The sequence below is a fragment of the Anguilla rostrata genome, chromosome 16 (genome assembly GCF_018555375.3).
Source record: "Anguilla rostrata isolate EN2019 chromosome 16, ASM1855537v3, whole genome shotgun sequence".
Taxonomy (NCBI): domain Eukaryota; kingdom Metazoa; phylum Chordata; class Actinopteri; order Anguilliformes; family Anguillidae; genus Anguilla; species Anguilla rostrata.
In genome coordinates this window covers 11,382,639-11,402,884 of record NC_057948.1, presented here as the reverse complement: position 1 = coordinate 11,402,884, position 20,246 = coordinate 11,382,639, and the positions used below count along the sequence as shown (strand labels likewise).

General features: G+C 51.2%; 1 protein-coding gene across 1 annotated transcript in view; it reads left to right on the top strand.

Moving 5' to 3' along the window:
* Nucleotides 1-1,676: 1,676 nt before the first annotated feature.
* Nucleotides 1,677-20,246, top strand: part of LOC135242284 (cytosolic carboxypeptidase 4-like) — a 193,227-nt gene continuing 174,657 nt past the window's right edge. Inside the window, exon 1 of the mRNA XM_064313294.1 lies at nucleotides 1,677-1,811. Coding sequence (XP_064169364.1) covers nucleotides 1,800-1,811 — 12 coding nt within the window. The 5' untranslated portion in view covers nucleotides 1,677-1,799. The remainder of the gene's footprint in view (nucleotides 1,812-20,246) is intronic.

The window sequence follows — 20,246 nt, the reverse complement described above, 5'->3', positions numbered from 1 at the left end:
CTCTCCTTTATTTCAGCACTTAGATGCCTTAAATGGTGAGTTGACCACCAACCCCTTTCCCCAGAACATTCTACTATGTTGGCTAATTCTTACCCTGGTGTCTACCTGCAGGGCAGGTAAATTTTCACCTTAGACAGACAAGCAATATCCACTTCCTGCTTCAAAAATGTAAGCACTTATAAAGCTCTCTGACAGTGCAAATCCAGGGGGCTAGTTTGAAAATAGTTTGATCTCTTATTGAAAGGCTTATAATGCTTTGCAGCCTTACTGTTCCTTCTTGATGAATGGGGTGGTTCCGCCTGCTCTCTTGGGTTTCTCTGATTGGCAGGCATAATGTCTGTCCTCAAGTTTCATTCGATGATTTCGTTTTGTCTGTGTCTGTCCGGGGATTGTATTTATGCGCCTGTCTGTGTAAAAGCTAATTTGGATACTGTTTCTGTGCCGGCGTCTTTTGTTTTATTGATCAGTGGAATTAAATTGTTCGTTGCGCTGAACTGGACCAAACACAAGGGGGCGGTGTGGTTGCGTTACTCACATTTACGTTAATCGTGAGGGATGGGGTGGGAAGGGGGAGGAAAAATAAGAAATCAAAGGGAGTCTGCATTTCCCCTCAAGGGGAATATTCTTTTGATTTTATTCAAATCCTCATCACCGAAACGTCTCTAGATCTATAAAAAATGCACATAAATCAAAAGCGCTTACTCAGACAGGGTGCGCGCCTGCCCTAATGTCCGTCGCTGAATGAAGCGAATGTCTTGGAATAGCCACAGTGATGCATTTTTATTGGTTCATTATCAAAATTAAATACATTGCCTTGCCTTAATAGATTTGTTCCCCTTTTTTTAAATGGCCCTAGCATACGCTGACCCTTCAATTCAGTACCGGGCCGTCTCTCCAGAGAAAATCCGCGGAGCCAATAAGAATATGAATTCTCAAGCCCCTGCATAGGGAAGTGCGAGAAGCGAGTTTAGAAAAACTGTTACGGAACCTTTTCAATATATGCGAAATCGAGGGGGGAAGGACCATGCGTACTCATACGCCGCGGATGAAAATGCACTCGTTTGTAAACTAAGCCCCGGTGCCTTCTGACGTTCATTTATACCCCTTCTCTCAAAAAAATATTTTCTTTCAAAGGTTGTACTGAAGGCACAGTTTTATTTTCTTTTAGAATCTTGTGTAAAAGGGCAAGGTAACTTCTGTAAATATCATTCACTTTAAAACAACGAGCTAAAAAAAAACAACATTTGTCAGTGTGATTTATGTCATCTTTTTACAAATACATCTACTCTCCATTGGCAGTATGAAGCCGTTCCCTTTCAGCATAGAAAATAACCGCGGCTATAAACGCCGATACTACTTTCCAGCAGTGGTCATGCTGGTCTGTTAGCGCGTATTTTGTTGTGACCCTTGACCCCTGCTGTCTGGTGTCCAGTCTTTAATGATTGAACGTAGGCCTAATTGACTGACTGCTGCCAGCTGTGTTGGGGCGCTTGTTTGATTGAAACCACCTGCTGCTTCTTTCTCCGGCGGCTGTCTGTCATGTCAGTAGAAGTGACTTGCAAAGTATTCCACTCCTCCTCTCTGTCTGTCTGTTGGCCGGCGGAGAGCTCTAGGTGGGTTCCAGCGTGAAGGATACAGTAGAATCAAGTTTGTTCCACCTTGTTACGCCCCGCGTCCTTTCCGGTGCGTTTTCTTTGGCCCGAAAGTGTCGACAAGTTGCGTCCTTCCGTAATGGAGTCGTTTTGGCGTTGGATGACTGCTGCTTCTGAAGCCGATCAATTCTAAGGGGAGAACTGGGGATGAAAGAGGAGGTAAGGCTTTGATTCATTGGCTACTAATTCTTAAAATGATGGTGTCTGACATATTGTCTCGGCCATAAACAAAGTGAGCAGGCCGAGCCCGTCTTTTGTAATTCTAGAGAAAATCTATCGCTGTTGATCAGTTTGCTCTTGAGGAATCCCTGTGTGACTACAAATCCCAACATGCAAACTCTGAGTGTTCAGAAATACGCTTATAGATTCACTGATTTTTATCAATACCTATCAGTACACAGACATAAATGCACGGCCCCCAGCTTCGTGTTATCACGACTGACACAAAACATTTGAGTTAATCGTTTAATACCTGGAATCGACAATTGTATGACAGCCATTTGCCACAGGCTACTTTTTTCACCGTTTTGCCAACGTGTTTCATAATATACACATTAAGATCGTGTGGTCCATTAAAAAGGCTCTCCGTTTTTACTTTATTTTGATAATTTTATGTTACGTGTGCCCCTTCGGGGGCTGTGTCAAGTGTCCATGCCCGTTACCAAATTGACATAAGAGATTTTGAAATGTTTTGATTTCTGCTGTGACTGGTTGTCAAAGGGATGTTCTGTTCAGTACATTTGAAAAGGCGCTCGCTCTCTCGCTGCGTCCTTTCCGAATCCGTGCAGGAGACATGCACCACTCTGCACCTCCGGACCGAAAAAGACTTATGTTCCGAACCCACACTGCGGCACGCCAGCAGGCCATCTGCTTTTAAGTCCCACCTGTGCAAACGTGACCTTTCTGAAACCTTCTACCGTCATAAATCCCTCTGCACCCCTGCCAGGAGGAGGATCGCTGTGCATTCTGTGTCATCCGAAGCAGGCGAGGTCTGGCGCGCGCAGGGCAATATTTGCACGCATCGATCGTTGGCAGTGCTGATATTTCAGTCGTTGTCTACCACTCGTTTTTCCAAACCTCCGGGACGCGTGACGGGAACAAAAGAGGTCGACCCCGCTGGTGCTTGGCAATTTCCGCGGTACGTGAACTCGGACGCCTTCGTGTGTGTAGAAACAGACTGATTTGGAGCGACTGCCCAGTGCTATGCTCTGGTGCCAATGAAAGTAACGTCTCTTGGCGTTTTCACTTGTAATGAAGATGCAGACTGGGCACACGTGCCTTCGGTTTTATAGGTGGCCCATGCCTCTGTATTTGGGAGCAGGACAGCGTGAACGGTCACTGCTTGAAGGGAAGGAGGCGAGGTTAGGAAAAAGTCACTGTCGTAAATCCAGCCGACTAGACTCTCTCAGTGCAATGTGCGCTATGGCCTTTGGTGTATTATTAATTGTATCAATGCCCTGTGAAACCCATGGCCTGGAAGTGGCGGGATGCATATACGTCCCGACTTCATTAATCTTACGGATGCATTCCCTGTTGGGGCAGTGATGAGCCAAAAATGTGTTCGGCTTCACAGTGCCCTGCTCCTGCTTGCAGTCCAACCCCCAGCCCCCGCCCCCCGCCCCCTATCATTTTCCCCCTCGCGCCTTAATGACCTCCATACAGCACTTTCTACACGACTGCTAATTTCCCCCTGGTATTTTGTTTTTCCTACTTTATGTTTATCATAATTGATATTTTGTTCCTTAATTTGCTGAAGAGGCCAATTTTTTTTGGTCTGTCTCCATCACTGATAAATTATTGCATTAGTCTGTATTGATCTCGCTTGGGAGGGGTGCCCGAATAGATGGGGAAAAAGTAATCCTTGTTTTCCTCTTAATGTGTTCACTTTTAATGCTGTCGCTAAGAGGTGAATGGAGGCTCTTGCCACCATTAGCCCTGAGACATTAATGGGGAAGTGCAGAGACCTTTTGAGGGGCAGGTGCTCAAAGAGGGAAAATGGCACACCAACCCAGAAAAACTGTTTTACGACACCCCCGTTATTTTACCGAATTTATTATGCCAAAATAAATGAATGACCGCAACAATAGTGCAAATAAATATATTGATATTTATTTTAAAGTCAAATCTAAGGGGTGCATTGGCCACTTAAAGGGGCAGATTCTCAGGCACCCAGAGCCCCTGTAGTATGTACATGGCTGGACATTAATGATCTTAATGAACGTTCATATATTAATTTTTTATTGCGGAGCAGGGCTCGCAGTGCATCGCTAAGCATTTACCTGTCTTGTACGTTACGGGCCTTAATCTGTGTGCTGCTTCCGGTGGCTCGGTATTTAAAACCCTGCAGCTCAGCAGTTCCCCGTTTCAGCTCCTGAGGTTAGAGACCGGCCGCACGCGGTCTGTGAAAAACACCCTGTTAATGACACGTGAAGGACGGCCTTCCGCTCCAGATCCAGCGCACGCTGGTTCTCCCAGCCAGCGTCCGTAATTCGGCTGCCCCCCCCCCTCCCCCCCACACACACACACCCCACCCCCCACTTCATTTCCGGTCTTCCTCCGAGACGCCAAACCCGCGCACTCCTCGGTTCTGCAGCGGTAGCAACAAACGGCAGGAAGGTGGGGGTGGGTGGGTGGGTGAGTGGGAGGGAGGGATTGGGGGATGGGGGGATTTGGGGATGTGGAAATCAAAGAGCTCTTTATTCGGTGTGATATTGGGAAGGGGAGGGGTCGTTACACTAGACATACACACACACTCACGCACGCACGCACGCACACACACACACACACACACAGTGGAGCCGGTCTGTGAGCCTCCAGCAGACGGAGCTCGGTTGTTTTGCTCCGTTACGGTTGTCAGCGGCGACTCTCATGTGCTCGTTAACTGGAGGGGCGTTGCTTTGGGGGGGGGGGGTTAGCGTGCCAGTCTGCATCGGCGCCCTCAGAAGTTCCTCCACCGATAGCGTGCCGCGATTAGCCTGATGAACCGGCGGTGGGGGGGTCCTGTTGCGCCGGCACAGTGGGGCCCGGGAGATCAGACGGGCGCTGCCGTGGTGATGATTGTGGTTAAGCCAAATTATGACTTCATCGGGTCCTGGCTGTTTCCTGCTGCGATTGGTGAAGTGCACAGAGATACTGTGCTTGTGACTAGGAGTTACCTGTCAAATCCCAGGCAGGGGCACTTCTGTTGTTACCATTGGTTTTAGGCACATATTCAGCTGTTGACCTATGAATGGATCACATGGGTAAATGTAGATATGGCAGGTCAAAGCCATGGTGCTAATTCGCCCAGGCTCTGTTGGCCTGATCTCCCTTTATAAGGATCTGAGAGGAGCATCATTTCTGTTTCAGAAGTTTTTTATCAGACCAAATTAGCATGGCAGATCTTATTTAAAATCTGTGAATATGCCGTCCAAAAGTGTGTTGAATTGACCTGGACTGCCCCGTGTAATGTAAAATTATGTAATTATGCAAAATATGAGCTCTTGGTTGCTTCTGGATGAAGGGACCCGAATAAGCAAACAAATAAAGACTATAAATAGCCATGTTCTGGATATTGGATGCCTTCAGGAAGTTATGTACGGAACACAAACCCTCTGTAATTGTAGCTACAGGACCCGGGTATGCACTTTTCTTCAGATGAACGTCGATGTATGGAATGTTCTTGAACACTCTGGGCTGAGTGTTCCAGAACTTTGAGACACAGCTTGGCAAGGCAGGCAGGAGCTTGTTCCCCTGTGTCTTCAAACTGTTCAGAGGGAACTGCATTCAAACTGTACATGTACTGCATGCATAATTCAGAACATAAACATAAGGGCTTTTAGTATAGCTATTCTGTCCTACCTAACACTGGATAACAAATTTTAATGTTTTTAGTTAGGTCATTTTAACAGGTACTGTGATGTGATTTTTTTAGAAGCTTCAGTTCTCATTATAAAATGAGCTCCATAATGTTTGGGACTTTTTTTGTGATTTTTGTCTCTGTACTCCTCAGTTTTAGGTTTGTAATCAAACAATTTACATGTGGTTAAAGAGCACATTCTCAGCTGTTATAAGGGCATTTTTACACACTTTGGTTTCACTGTGTATAAATTACTGCACTTTTTATATGCAGAACCCATAACTCCAGTGCTTCGACCACTGCGCCACCGCATAGGATGAGGGTGTGTCGTGAGCAATAAATAATCAAACAGCAATGCTGCGCAGAATTGCTGAACTTCAACTCGATTGTAAAAAAAAAAAAAAAAAAACCATACCACGGTAACACCCTGCTTGGTGTTCTGATGACTGCGTGGAGGCCGCCGGGGGGTGTGACTACAGCCGTCTGCTCCCAGTCACCTGGCTGACAGGTGCTTGGCGCTCACTGCTGGTGTTTGGGGACGAGCGGAGAAACGGGACAAGTGGAGGGGCGGAGCCTAACTGGAACACTGAGCACCGCTGATCCTTTAAGGTCGACTCACCACCTGTGGGGTTCAGGTGGGGTTCAGCTAGAAACCTGGACTGGTCTGAGGAGGAGCGGGTTGATCTGGATCCCATATCGCAGGATGCCTGAGAGGGAAGGAAGATGCTGTTTCCATGGCAACGGTTGCCAATTATGAAAATGTAATGGCGGGACTAAATTGCAGGTTCCTTTGTGAATGTCTCTGCACCTTGAGCGTCTTGCCTCATGCCAATAAAATAAAAAAATGGGCAGCAGCCTTGTGATCCTTATCTTCTAAAAGCATTTTAGTAGGAAGATGAACCAGTCTATTTTTTACATTCCCGGATAACGGATGTGATTGATGATCCAGAAAGCCGATGCAAAAACGTGGTCACAAGTTTCCCTTGCTGATCTTTCTTGCAGGAATAAATTTACAATGCATGGAGCTTTTGGGATATTACTTAGACACTCAAATTTAGGGCTGCAATGTAAGAAAATAGAGATTAATCTTTAGCTTGGCTTCCCAATCCTAATACCATTGCTGAAGATGCTCAGTGTGCCATTTCTGCCAATTATCCCTAATTTGTGTGTGTGTGTACTTATTCTTGCATTCCTCTCTTGATTCAAGAGAGTGCAGAGATGATGTCATGTGATGATGTCAGTTACTGCTTCTTTGCACTCCAGTCTACCAGATAAGCTCACATGGGACACTGTGACGGAGGAGGATAGGTCATGTACAACTTGCACAGGTGTGAATGGGAGAGTGCCAGTTTCAGGAGTCCAAGCACTTGTCCATTTGATCAGAGGTGGCTGCTGTTGAGTGGTGAAACGCTGATGTCACTACAGCTGAATTGCCCCCCTCAGCAATGCTATGGCTAATTGGGCGCCACCCTGGCAGGGCCAGGACTCTGCACCAGACCATGGGCCCCACCTACATGCTTGAGCAGCACCTTGATAGGGCGAGCTGCCTGGAATCCCTCCTGTCGATTGGTTTTGCCAGGGAGAGTGCAGTCTTTTCATTGGTTCAGCTGAGAAGGTTAATGCATACCTCCAGCTATTCAAGAAAACCTCTTTTCCATCACTACTCTAGTGGACATGGAGTTTATTTTGAAATATATTGAAATAAATCCATTATCGATATGGTGCAGCACTTCGAAATATCCAGGCAAATATACAAATTATTGTAATTTATTTATATTCTGCAGCGATATTCTTATTTCCCAAAAAGTATGCATATTTACAGAATATTGTAGAATGTTCCATTTCCATAAGAGTACCATCTGTCCCTTTATCCTGAAGTCATTCCATATGTTTTAGAGTAAGATGTCCTCAGCTTTGTATGCTTATGGGAACCCTATTTGACGGTGAGGGTGGTTGCCTAGCTATCTGGAAACTGTAGCACCTGCCTAGCACTTTCTTAGCCATTTGGAAGCTGTACCAAACCTGTGCGTGAAGGCTGAAGTGCGCTGGTGGTATGACTGGTGACAGGTACAGTAAGCGGAGGTGGGGATATGTACCAAACCTGTGCGTGAAGGCTGAAGTGCGCTGGTGGTATGACTGGTGACAGGTACAGTAAGCGGAGGTGGGGATATGTACCAAACCTGTGCGTGAAGGCTGAAGTGCGCTGGTGGTATGACTGGTGACAGGTACAGTAAGCGGAGGTGGGGATATGTACCAAACCTGTGCGTGAAGGCTGAAGTGCGCTGGTGGTATTACTGGTGACAGTAAAGGCTGAAGTGCGCTGGTGGTATTACTGGTGACAGTAAAGACTGAAGTGCGCTGGTGGTATTACTGGTGACAGTAAAGACTGAAGTGCGCTGGTGGTATTACTGGTGACAGTAAAGGCTGAAGTGCGCTGGTGGTATTACTGGTGACAGTAAAGGCTGAAGTGCGCTGGTGGTATTACTGGTGACAGGTACAGTAAGCGGAGGTGGGGATATGTACAGATGAACAGATGGGAGGAAGGGGGAGGGCTGACTCCGTTAGAAACGCGCACTGTAGGGTTGCTGAGACGGACTTCACAAAGGAGCTCTTTATTGCCCCCCCCAGAGGAGTCCTCCAGGAAAAACCTTTACTCTCGGAAACGTCCCCTCGGTCCCGCATCCGTGGGCTGAACCCCCGGCACCCCTTTCACATGCAAATGTTTGTGCGAACACTTAGCTGCACTCAGAGAGAGTGCCGCTCCCCCGTTTGGCCGGGCGATGCTTTAAAGCTTCCGTTTCAGGAAAGGCACGGCGTTTTAAGCCAATCGGCGTCTGCCGTGGCGGACCTCGCGGCAGGGCGGGCTTGGAACGCGGCCCAGAGGCCCTGATGCGCCCGAGCCCCGTTGCCAGGCGCAGTGGGTTTCCTCCGTATGCTCCAGCGCCCCCCTGTGGCCACTTCAGCATTAGCGCTTGTGTGCCAGTTCAAGCGGAAGGGTCCCTTGTAGTCCAAGGTGAGGTAGACTTCACACAGACTTCGCATAACCATAGAAAGAGAACCACCATACGCAATCAGTGACTGACCGATTTGAGCCAATCACTGTGTCTCGCTGTGGAGACTAAAGCCTTTTGCTTCAGTCATACAAGTTGATGATTGACAGCTCTTATTTTTTTGGGGGGGTTCATGAAATCTTGCTCTCCAACCGCCAACATATGGCTATGACAGTGGGGGGTGGGGGGGGCATCGGCCCTCGCTGGCGTCCTGTTCCTGCGGAGTCCTGGTTTCTCACGGGTGAGCCGTGACGAGCGGCGTCGCGCCCTTCCCCCCCCTTGTCACTTTCGGTAACGCGCACGCCCGTCAGAGCGGCGGGTTGCGTGCCGCCGAGCCATCCCGCCATCCCGCCGCCCCGCCGGTACGGAAATAGACATCTCGCATCTGTAGCGTTTCCGCCTGACCGGCCCGGCGCTCTCCAGACGCCGCCGCGCCGGGAGGCCCTCGGGACGCGCGGGCCGCCCCCGCCGAACTCTACGCCAGCGCTCACATCTGTAAGGCAGTCTACAGAGCGCGCGGCGGCGCGTGGATAATGCATGTGCCGTGTTCCCGTCGTCTTAGAAAGGGTCTCATGGACCCCGTCTGCAGCAGTCACATGGCGAAACATTTCCCGCCAGTGAGCTGGGGGGGGGACGAGGTCGGTCGGTTTGGCAAGCCACAGATAAACGCTGTGGTGAACCCAATGCCCCCCCAACCCCAAAAAAAATACATTAAAATAACTGTCCGCCAACATCAGCAAGTCTGTCAACACATGACCAAAATACATTCTCCTGTCCTCTTCGAAGGCCACAGATTGATTTGACCTGGCCGGCCCCAGACTCGCTGAAATTGCTGAAATTGCTGTCTACTGTATACATTATGCCATCTGTGCTCTCTGTAAAACGGTGGCTGCACCGCATAGTAATGCACAGCCTGCTGCCGCGTACAGTGTTTCTGTTCTGCGTCACGATTGGCCGCTTCCAGGAGTTCAGCCACCGAGGCCCGTTGTGTTTGGAGCAGTTTAACCCGATCGGTCAGGTGTGGTTTTCCTCGATCGACCCTCCTCCTCCTCCTCGCCGCTGGCCTAATTGATTCATTCCAGCTCCGAGGCTTGTGGTCCCGCAGATGAGGGTAATTAAGCTGGCCAATCGGGTGTGACTAATGAACGGCTAATCCTGAGCGACTCCTCGGTGAACGCCCCCGTCCACCGCTTCGTCTGACCTGGAACTCAAACCCCACGGTCGCTGGTGCAATTCGTCTGGTTGCCTAAGAGACTGGCCTAGATTCAAACGCCATTTGTACTTGACTTTGACTAGCAAACAAAAGCAGGAATTCTTTTTTTTTTTCCCTCGCACAGCTTGGCAGGTTCTCCAAATGGCAAAACTACACTCGCCAAACAGAGTTTGTTAAAAAGTGCACTTATTTACTTTTCAGTCCAAGGTAATGTTGGCAATTGTTGATTTTTCCTCTCTCTCTCTCTCTCTCTCTCTCTGTCAATGTCTGTGTGTGCCTGTGTGCGAGGGAGCGAAGCAAAGAGTGCTTGCGTTGAGATCGGATGAACAGAATAGGTTTTGTTACAACGATGACAGAGGCTAGCCCCTGATATCAATCATTGTTGAAATGATATTGACGGTCAGTGTAATTTGTTTAATGTATAATCATCGTGAACATGCCTTTTTATTTGAAGACATTTGTCAGCATCTGAAAGTGCTTTTGAGAAGACCTTTGATTTCCGCCTGCAAGCGCAGCGGCCGAGGTCAGGCGGTAAATCACTGAGCAGCAGCAGCTTCTCGGCGGCGGGTGAGCGCTCTCCTCTCTCCCCCTCACCCAGAGATCTGCATATGCACATACGATAAATAATGCATCGCTAGGCTAAAACATAAAAACGCCGTGCATTGTTTTTGTCCCCCGTCACTCTTCCCGGGTTTGTTATTGGCTGTGTGTGTGTGTGTACTTTCTCCTCCTGCCTGGAGAAACGCAGCGTTCATCGCGCGGAGCTCTGGGAAATAACCGGGACCCTCGCCTTCGGGGCCGCCACGGTAGAAAATGGAGATGGATCGTGAGAGCCGCTCGCCTCTCCCAGGTGTTTATCAGGCCGCTGAAAGCACGGTCAGGCAGCGCTCTGCGGTCCCTGTCGCATCACTGTTATGTCATCGTCTCCAACAATGGCTCCCCTTTGTTCCTTACATGAAAACCTCACCCAACCCAACCCCCACCCCTTCGCCATTGGGCCCAGTACAGACAGGAAGGTCATTCAGACCGGGACGTTCTTACGCCGAGCGTCGAGGCGTGACTAAGTCAGGTCACTGGAAAACCGGCCACAAGGCGAGGTTCAGGGGGACCCCCCCGTAACGCGGGCAGCGACGACCCCGACTGCAAGCCCCTACCGTACGCCTGGAAGCTTGGGGCGAACTTCAGTTTCTGGGGTGGGATTAGCCGCGCGGCGGCTGTGTCGGGCGGGAGACCGGCGGAAGCGGCGCACGCTGCTCGTGGGTTATTTTTAGCGGCGCTCTTAGTGCGGGGGGGGGGACCGGCCGCTGTGCTCGCGAGGGGCTCCTCGTTCCGGATCTTTATCGGCTCAGGTAGAGCTCTCCCTGCCGCACTCCACTCTTATCCCCGAGATGCTGCGCCGGTGCATTGTGGGAAGGGCGATTACTCATCACTCCAGTAGCGGTGGTGTTCGTGTATGGATGGAGTAGTCCTGGCAGCAGCTTTCTCTTAAGGTGTGTACTGGAGATGCTGCCGCCTAACCTTTGATTTGATTAGAAAATAAATGGTATGACTAGTGTACCCTTCTAAAACGGAGGAGAAGGGGGAACTCCCTCACCTCATTACATTACTGGTAAGCACTGGGAACAAAACACACACTGCAAAATGTTTGGTGTTAAGTCCATTTTTAGAGTACGTATGGTTCAGAGTGGAATTAGCACCGGACATTTTACAGTGCGTATTTACGTACGTATGTAAAATGTAAACGCTGTGCCTGCAGGATACTGAAAGCCTCACGTATCTACACCAGAGGGGTTGTGAGTTCAAATCCAAGGTGACTGCTGTTGATCCTCTGATCCTGGGTCTCTACCTGAACTCCTCCGGTGGGCCGCTCCAGCGGATGTAAAAGGGATAATGCAGCCCTGCACGGACAGTTCCCCGTTAGGGAGATGAATAATGTAACGATGGCAAATGCCATTACTGAAGTGCATTCTCCCCCCCAGTCAATACTTCAGCCGCATTTCAGCGCACTGCTCCTCCCACTGCGCCGAAATGCATCTCGCTCCTGGAGGGGCTAGGCCAGGCCTCATAAACGATAATGCGGCAGTGCTGGAGATTAGTGCCTGTGAAGCAATGGGGGGAGTGCTTTCCTCCTCAAAGCATTAGCGCTGTGATTGCTTGTGATGGCTCTGTCCCCACCGACGCTACACGCTAGCGCTAGCCTGAAACCGTCCCCTTCCTTGGCCCTGTTTCCCGTTCGGGTCCCCCTTCTCTTCAAGCGTCCAGGTCAGAGCTGTGAAAGGGGACCGCCCTGGCCCGCTCCCAAATTGCGCCCCTCCTGCTGCCCTTCCTACGCTGCGGCAGAGGGCTCTCAGGTGTTCCTGTAATGCTGTTTGTGTCAACAATGCATGGTCTGGAATAATCAGTCTGGAGAATAATCTTTGTTAATCTCCAAATTATTACTATAGTATTGGGGAACCAGTCAGGTTACACTAAAGCAGAGCTGCCCAGCCCTGTTCCTGGAGATCTACCATCCTGTAGGTTTTCACTCCATTCCTAATAAAGCACACCTCATTCAACAGCTAGAGAGCTTGTGCAGCTGCTAATAGGTAGAATGAGGCATGGAAAATTAGAGTTGAAATGAAACCTGGACTGTAGATCTCCAGAAACAGTGTTGGGCAGCCCTGCACTAAAGTGTGCTTAAGGAGACACCCCCCTCCCCCCAAATTCAGCTTGTGGAGCAGCAGGGGCAGTTGAAGTGAGTCACAGCAGAACACAGAGAGGTCGATCTGTGAAGTGCTTTCACTCCATCACAGTCTCTGCCTGGGAGCAGAGAGGGAGAGAACAAAACTGAAGAAGGTCGACTAAGAGGGTCGGCTTGGCTTGGGGGGGGTGGAGTCAGTGTGATGGCAGTTGCTAAACATTCTACTGGATCAGCATTATTTTGGAGTCAGATAACCAAGATGTTGTTAAATGAATCCCATTCCAGTAGCACCGGTGCCTTCACCACTCAGATACTAACACTGTGTCTGAGGGGATTCTTACAGTATGCACCCTGACATGAGCTAAATTGCAGTTTTTTGCTTTGACTAAAGGAATCTGCCAAATTGTAAATTCAATGCATGCACCTGCACGTTATCTTTTTTTTTTTTTTTTCAATGAAAGGCTATAGATGTAAAATAATATTGATTCGAGCTCCTCCTGCTGGGTAGGCATTGAATTTCAGGGAAGGAGGTGAGCCCACACGTTTTGAGGCAATTACTAAAAAAAAAAAAAAAAAAAAAAAAAAAAAAAAAAAAATTTCTGAGTAATTCTATTTTTTGCGGACGAGCCGTTTTGATCGAGCCTCTGTCCCGCCCCATTCCTGTGTGCTGGGGAGATGAACCTCACACGCATCTGTGTGCCTCTGTGACTAATGAGCTTCCCCCTCTGGCGGCCGTCTCCAGGAATGTGAGCGGCACATGCCTCTCGACCCTCTGTGACGCCCCCCCCCCCACCCCCACCACCACCACCGCCTGCCCCCATACCGCACCTCGCTTCAAATATCCGCCCTCTACGAGCGGGCTTTGCCGAGGCATTTACGTGCCGCTCCTGTGCCCACCCCACTTTTGGCCACTTCTGTAGAATGGGGGGACCCCCCTCTTTGCGGGTCTCCTGGCCGCACCGCGCGGGCTCGGGCGATGACCTCAGCCAGCGGGCCGCGTGCGGGCGGGTCAGTCACTCGGGCGGTGACCTCAGCCAGCGGGCGGCGTGCGGGCGGGTCAGTCACTCGGGCGTTGGCCTGAGCCAGCGGGCGGCGTGCGGGCGGGTCAGTCACTCGGGCGGTGACCTCAGCCAGCGGGCGGCGTGCGGGCGGGTCAGTCACTCGGGCGGTGACCTCAGCCAGCGGGCGGCGTGCGGGCGGGTCAGTCACTCGGGCGGTGACCTCAGCCAGCGGGCGGCGTGCGGGCGGGTCAGTCACTCGGGCGGTGACCCCAGCCAGCGGGCGGCGTGCGGGCGGGTCAGTCACTCGGGCGATGACCCCAGCCAGCGGGCGGCGTGCGGGCGGGTCAGTCACTCGGGCGGTGACCTCAGCCAGCGGGCGGCGTGCGGGCGGGTCAGTCACTCGGGCGGTGACCTCAGCCAGCGGGCGGCGTGCGGGCGGGTCAGTCACTCGGGCGGTGACCTCAGCCAGCGGGCGGCGTGCGGGCGGGTCAGTCACTCGGGCGTTGACCCCAGCCAGCGGGCGGCGTGCGGGCGGGTCAGTCACTCGGGCGGTGACCTCAGCCAGCGGGCGGCGTGCGGGCGGGTCAGTCACTCGGGCGCTCCCGCGTTCTCTGAAGCGAAGTCGATCGATGCCGCTCCTCCCCGGTCTGCGGGGTTTCTGAAAGCACAGCAGAGCCCCGCCTCTCTTTCTCTTTGTGTCTGCTCCCTTCTCTCTCTCTCTCTCTCTCTCTCTCTTTCCACCTGGTTCTTCTCTCTTTGTGTCTGCTTCCTTCTCTCTCTCTCTCCACCTGGTTCTTCTCTCTTTGTGTCTGCTTCCTTCTCTCTCTCTTTCCACCTGGTTCTTCTCTCTTTTTGTCTCTCCTCCTCTCTCCCCCTCCCTGCCTTTCTCCTTTCTCTCTCATGCATTCCCTCCTCCTCCTCCTCCTCCGCATCATTGCCTCTCTCCTTCTCTTCCATTCTCTATGCTTGGCTCTTCTCCTCTTTGTGTCTCCTCGTCTCTCAGTTTTCTCTCTCTGCCTCTGGGGGTTGTTTGGGTTTGTTTGTTTTTGGTTTTGGTTGTTTTTTTTTTAAGTTCTGTAATTCCTGTTTTTGAAGAATATCCCAGTAAAGGGGGTTTTATAATCAGATCTATATCTCATTGTCTTTGTGTCTTTACTTCTCATGTTCTCTGCCTCTCCTCTGCCTCTCTACTATTGTTCTTTGTCTCTCTCCTCTCTTATTCTCTTTGTGTCTCTCCTTCTCTTCCCCTCCCTGTCCTTCTTACAGTATGTTCTCCCTCTTTCTCTACCTCTCACTCTCCCCCTTGGGTGGGTTAGAATGCAGGATCCCCTGCTGCTCTTTCCATTGAGCTGTACCTGGTGCTGAGGTGAGCGGTATGTGCATGCGTGGGTTTAACCTCCCCCCTCCCCTTCCTCCTCTTCCTCTCAGTACTGAGCCTTGTTTTTGAGAGACCGGTTTGCCCTCCAGCACACCGCAGCAGCCCCAGTCAGGGGAGCGCCCCACTTCGCCTGATGCGCTGCAGCCGCCCCGCCCGTTCCCAGGCTAACCTCCCCACAAATGAGGAGCGCGGGGGGGATGGGAAGGCAGGAATCAAAGGGTTGGGCCCAAACGCGAACGTCTGCTGCAACCGCGCGACATCCCGCCTTTTTCCGCGGCCCCCAGGGGGCGCCCTTGCACAGCTCTCCGAGCCTCGCTTCCGTGGGCAGTGGAGACCGTGGGAAATACACGAGGGAAGACAGGGCGTGTGTCACCATCATCTGCCTCAGTCTCACTACCCACAATGCACCAGCAACCACACTACCGCTTTGCACAATTCAAACTGCAATGGTAAAATTTCAAGGGATAACTTCACCTGTCCTAAAATGAGTATGCGTTCATGCTTGTTTATTTAAACATGTTGGGTGTGGACTGTATGATGTCATCGTCCACGCCGCGAACGGTAGAGCCTGTCCCGCGGTTGCTGCTGCGGCACGAGGTGGCGCTGTGGAGCTAAGAGCTCGTAAAAGTCTAATGTTCCCCAAACTTCGGCGCTCATGAACACCAAGCAGCCGATTTGTTCCGGGATGTTAAAGTGTGTGCGCGCGGCTCAGAGTTCAATAAGAAACACCATCTGTCGCTAATACCCTGTATGCACGCACTCATTGGCTCACCAGTATACTGGTGCAATACTGCATGATTAAACCTGGGAGTCAGAACGGCATCAGCCCACAGCCGGGCGAGCGACCCGGAAGGTTCTGGAATGAAACTTTCAAACCGACTCATAAGGGTTTGTGTGAGTGCCGAATAGCTGTTAGTGATGGTGCGGGTTCCCAAAACGGGGAGGGTGGCTACAGTCTGTCAGAAAGCGGTGGCTGGGCGTGGAGGGTGGAGGGTGGCGGGTTGAGGCCGACGCCCGATTTCTCCACCCTTCATCCCGCCCGTCGCCACTAACCAAAGGGTTAAAGTGAAGGCATGCAAGGCCGATGTAGAAATGATTGCTTCACATCTCTTTAAATGTCCAGGCCATGATGTCAAACAGTTGTCCGCGGTGACCTTATATACGTGAGGAACTGAGAACGAGGGCTGTTGGGTGGCTTATCTCGTTCAGGCGTCGGTTTCCTGTGTTGTTAAGGTCAGGCTCGCGGCCCGGCACCAAATCCACAATTAGCCAGACACGTCTACGGCTGGCGGCCCTGCCGGGCAACACGTGACTGGCTGTAGCGTTGCCCAGAGAGAGAGGGATTCGGTTGGCGGGATTGTTGGCAGCATTCCCACGATTAATCCCACCCAGTCCTCAACTCGATTGAGCTGCAGCGACAGGAAGTGCTCTCTCCTGACTGCGCAGCAGTCTGGCTGCATGCGCATACCTGGAGAACGCATTCTTCCTGAATTTACAGAGCGTGTGCAGCTACAAGATAGGCCTGCAAATGCAAGTGGATATTCTAAATTGGAGGGAGAAACCAGTTTTAAAAAAATGTGATCTGACTCATCTGAGATCTAAAGAACTACATAATGGTTTGTGAATCTGTTTCCTTTTGGCATCAAAGTTGATCCTTGTCAGCCTTAAAAAAAATTAAATCATGATCAACTTCTACAGCTATCTTCAGTAACTCCCTCATCTCATGACAAACATCAGATTTAATAAATAATAAACATTAATAAACATGTATTTTATAGTACAATACACTTGTATAATGGCTTTCCACGACGGTCTAAGATACAGTCCTCTGAGTGCATCTGTAATCAGAAATTTGGTTCAAAATGTCATTTAAAATAATATCCAGACGAAAATAAGTGTCAGAGCAGCCCTCTGTGGCTTCTTAGAGTGCAGCAGTCAATACTGCTTTTAAAGTAAATGTATCCAGACGACTGAGATTCCATTTACAGACCTCTCCAAATACCAATACTGACTCAATTACAGGTTCTGTCCCGTCAGTCCTCTTAGACCCCTGGTCATCCGTTAGTTGGAAGAGTCATTCTGGTGTATAAACATATTTATGCCTCTGGGATAAACATTTCGGAGTTTGGAAAAAAACACTTTACACAATGATGGGGAAACGATCCAATTAAAACAACTGTCAGCTTGATGACATACGAAAAGACAATATCAACTGCGGTAACCCAGCTTTACATATGTAAGCAATACGTGTACAGGGGATTCAGAGGCATTTCCATACTTACTGTAATTGCACTGGAGTAGCTCTGGCAACCCCCCTGTGGGAAAAGGTCAGCCACGGGTGTGGGGGAGGGGCTGGGGTTATAGGTCAACCAATGCTCTGTAGAGCTCCTCACCGGGGCCTTTGCTGGCTCGTCTAACTACTTGTATTTGCATAGCTGCTTGTTTTTCTTGTTGTCTCGGTGATCGATTAGCCTACGGTCCAGTTGATATGCTGTTGTTCTGCTTGGACGTTCTTCTCAGGGTTCACACACTATCCTGTATGGTTATACTTTTGACGTCGCTCTGAAATGCGATGTTGTGCTTGCCAATTCATCGAACGACTGCGGATAGGGATCATGTCCCTCTCTCGTACATCAATGGAGTGCACGCCTATCGCTGACATTCCTCCCAGCAGCTTCTCGAGCCTAAAGCACGACGACTCCCAGGCCTGCGCGCGCTGGACCTCCGTTCGATGCGGACTTCACCGGAAGCCTCTCCCCGCCGAAAAGCACAAACGGACATCCCCCACTGCCCTTAGACCCGTTCCGCACTTCCATATTCACTTACAGTCCTGTAGCGAGCGTTGAGGTTGTGTGTAACACCGGCGGTGCGGTCATTACGCTGTCCTTCCAAGCGGCCACAGACCGCGCTCTGTGAGATCGCTGCCCAGCAGATGCTGCAGCCGGCTCGTCTGCAGCGTTTATTTACCGCGCCGAACGCGGGTAATTAAGAGAACGGCTTCCCGGGGAACCAGACCCTCCCCGCAAACGCCCCGGCTGGCTTTGGCCGAGATCGGGCAGTCTCGCGTTTCAGCTTCCAAGCAGAGCCGAACTAATGATCCCTTACCAGGAGCATGTGTCGCCCCCACCCCCCCCCACACCCCCACACCCCCCAAGCTAAAATCCGCAGAGGCCGCCCGAGCGAAATTACACGGCCCGTTCTGAAACGGGCCGCCTCCCGGCCAATTACGGGAAACGGGCGCCGCGTCGCAGGACGAGATTACGCTGGGAGCCGGGGACGCCATTAGCATCGAACCGCGCTAGCTTTCTCCGTGATTTCACCCCTCCCTCCCTCCCTCCCTCCCTCCCTCCCTCAGAACCGCAGTTATCGAGACCCCCGCTCGCTCCCGAACAGTCGGAAGCGCGTCCCACCATTAAATGTTTAATTTAAGCCAGCCCGTGCACCGCCCTAAACTTGTTTGCGGTGCCGGGCGGTTCGGGACTCCCGAAGGTACGCTTTATTTCGCCCCGGCGCTGATGGGACGGTCTCCGATCACGTTTGGCGGGGTAATTTTCGGAGGCCCGCCGATACGGAAAAGCGAGGCGAGGAGAAGCGGCGCTTGGATCCGGAGCACGGCTGTTCATTCGATCACGCTCCGTTAATTTAATCTCAGGAATCGCGCGGCGTGGTCCCGCTCCGACTAAACCCGCCCGCCCCCTCCCAGAAACCGCCCACACGTCCCCCAGATCGTTATCCTCGTTTATTTGCTCGGCGGTTTCATCGGGAGGGGTCTTTCGAGGTAAGCGTGACATAATTAGGAGATTAAGGCACGGAGCTGTACGGAGACTGCAGCGCGGAACCTGAGATGCGCAATGATAAGAGAGACTGGGGTGCGGTGGGGGGGGGGGGCGGGGGGAGTGGAGTATCAGGCATACGGGAGATGATGACAGGCTCCTGGACCGCAGCCAAAATTCCCCAGTGATACAGTATCTAAATCCGTTTGTTTTACCGCCGTGGCGAGAGGGGGAGGGCCGTTCTTTTCGTGGATTTTTTCCTTCTAATTTCAGAAAGGGAAAAAAAGAGGAGGGAGGAGAGCATGAGGAGCGCTCTCGGTTCTCCAGAGGGACTCTATTTCAGCGCACGTGCGCCTCGGCGTCTTCGCTTCCTGAACTCCCGCCGCGCCCATAACGTGAGAACCCGCCCCGCCCCTCGGGTTCGTTCATCTCCGCAGAGAGCGAACGACAGCCGCGCACACTCGCGCTGACGGAAAACGCTCAATTATTCACCGAGGCAGACGAAGCTTTCAGCGCAGCGAGCGGCCGGGTGCGGCGTCTCCAACCTGTGAGCGGGTCGGCCGTCCCGCAAGGTGCGGATCTCCGCGTATTAAAAACAATAGGCCTAGAAGACGAGAGAGAGAGAGAGAGAGAACTGGGACGGATAACTCAACCCAACCGAGTCTGCTCCATAAGAAGGGGACCTCGGCCGAAGTCGAACCTCGGGCAAACAGGGCGCCGCCCACCAACGCGTGCAGAATCACCGCGGCTTCGAACCGTTCGTTTAGTGACGCGTGACGCCAGGGGGGGCGCAGATTCAGATTCAGATTCTGTGGTCGTGAAAACCACCGGAAAGTTGACGAAGGTTGACGAAGTTGACGCGCCAAACATAGAAAACAACAAAGACAGATGGGCGTTGATGATATCGGAGTTGCTTTAGTTTATTTAGCGCTGCAAAAAACCAAGAAAGGGAAGATGGTATGTTTGTCAGAAGAGGAGACGGTGCAGACAATGCAGCCTTTCATGTGATATTCCAAATGCAGGCAATCGCCACCTTTACTTCAGTGTGCAAACTTCTCTGCTAGTTCAGCCAGCTGGGACGCGCACACTGCGGTGGCCACAGTCAATGCGGAGTTTTAAGTTTTCTCCACAAACCTCATTTTACGTCATTTAGTTTGCACAAACTAGCTGACGTCTGTTTCAGCCGCAAGCTCCCCCCAGCTTTACCACGCGGCAGGCACGGGCCACCCCAGACCACAGCTGTCATCGAGTCGGTACGAATCACGAGACGGGACCCATTAATGGGACCGCCTTCCCATTATTCTCCAAGATAAACAGCCGGAAACTTTATCCGTTATAACAAGAACGAATGTGTGTGGATAAGTAACGTTCGGTTCCAAAAACATGTAAGTGTCCCCAAAAAACTCCAACACAACCCTCAATGCAAATAAAATATGTGAAAAACCAACTTCTCCTTTAAGCTGCGATGCAGGCATCAGGCTGTGGGTACCCACTCTATAATTTCACAGCAGTGGGTAAAGGAGAGGAAATAAGAAACACAATCATTTTCGCTACTGTTGATCTACACAGAGCCGGGACCTTTTAAAATGTCTCTCGCCGCTCAAACTAAATTAGTTCCACCTCCGTGCTCTCTTCTGTATTTCTGTGACTGCGGCGGTAAG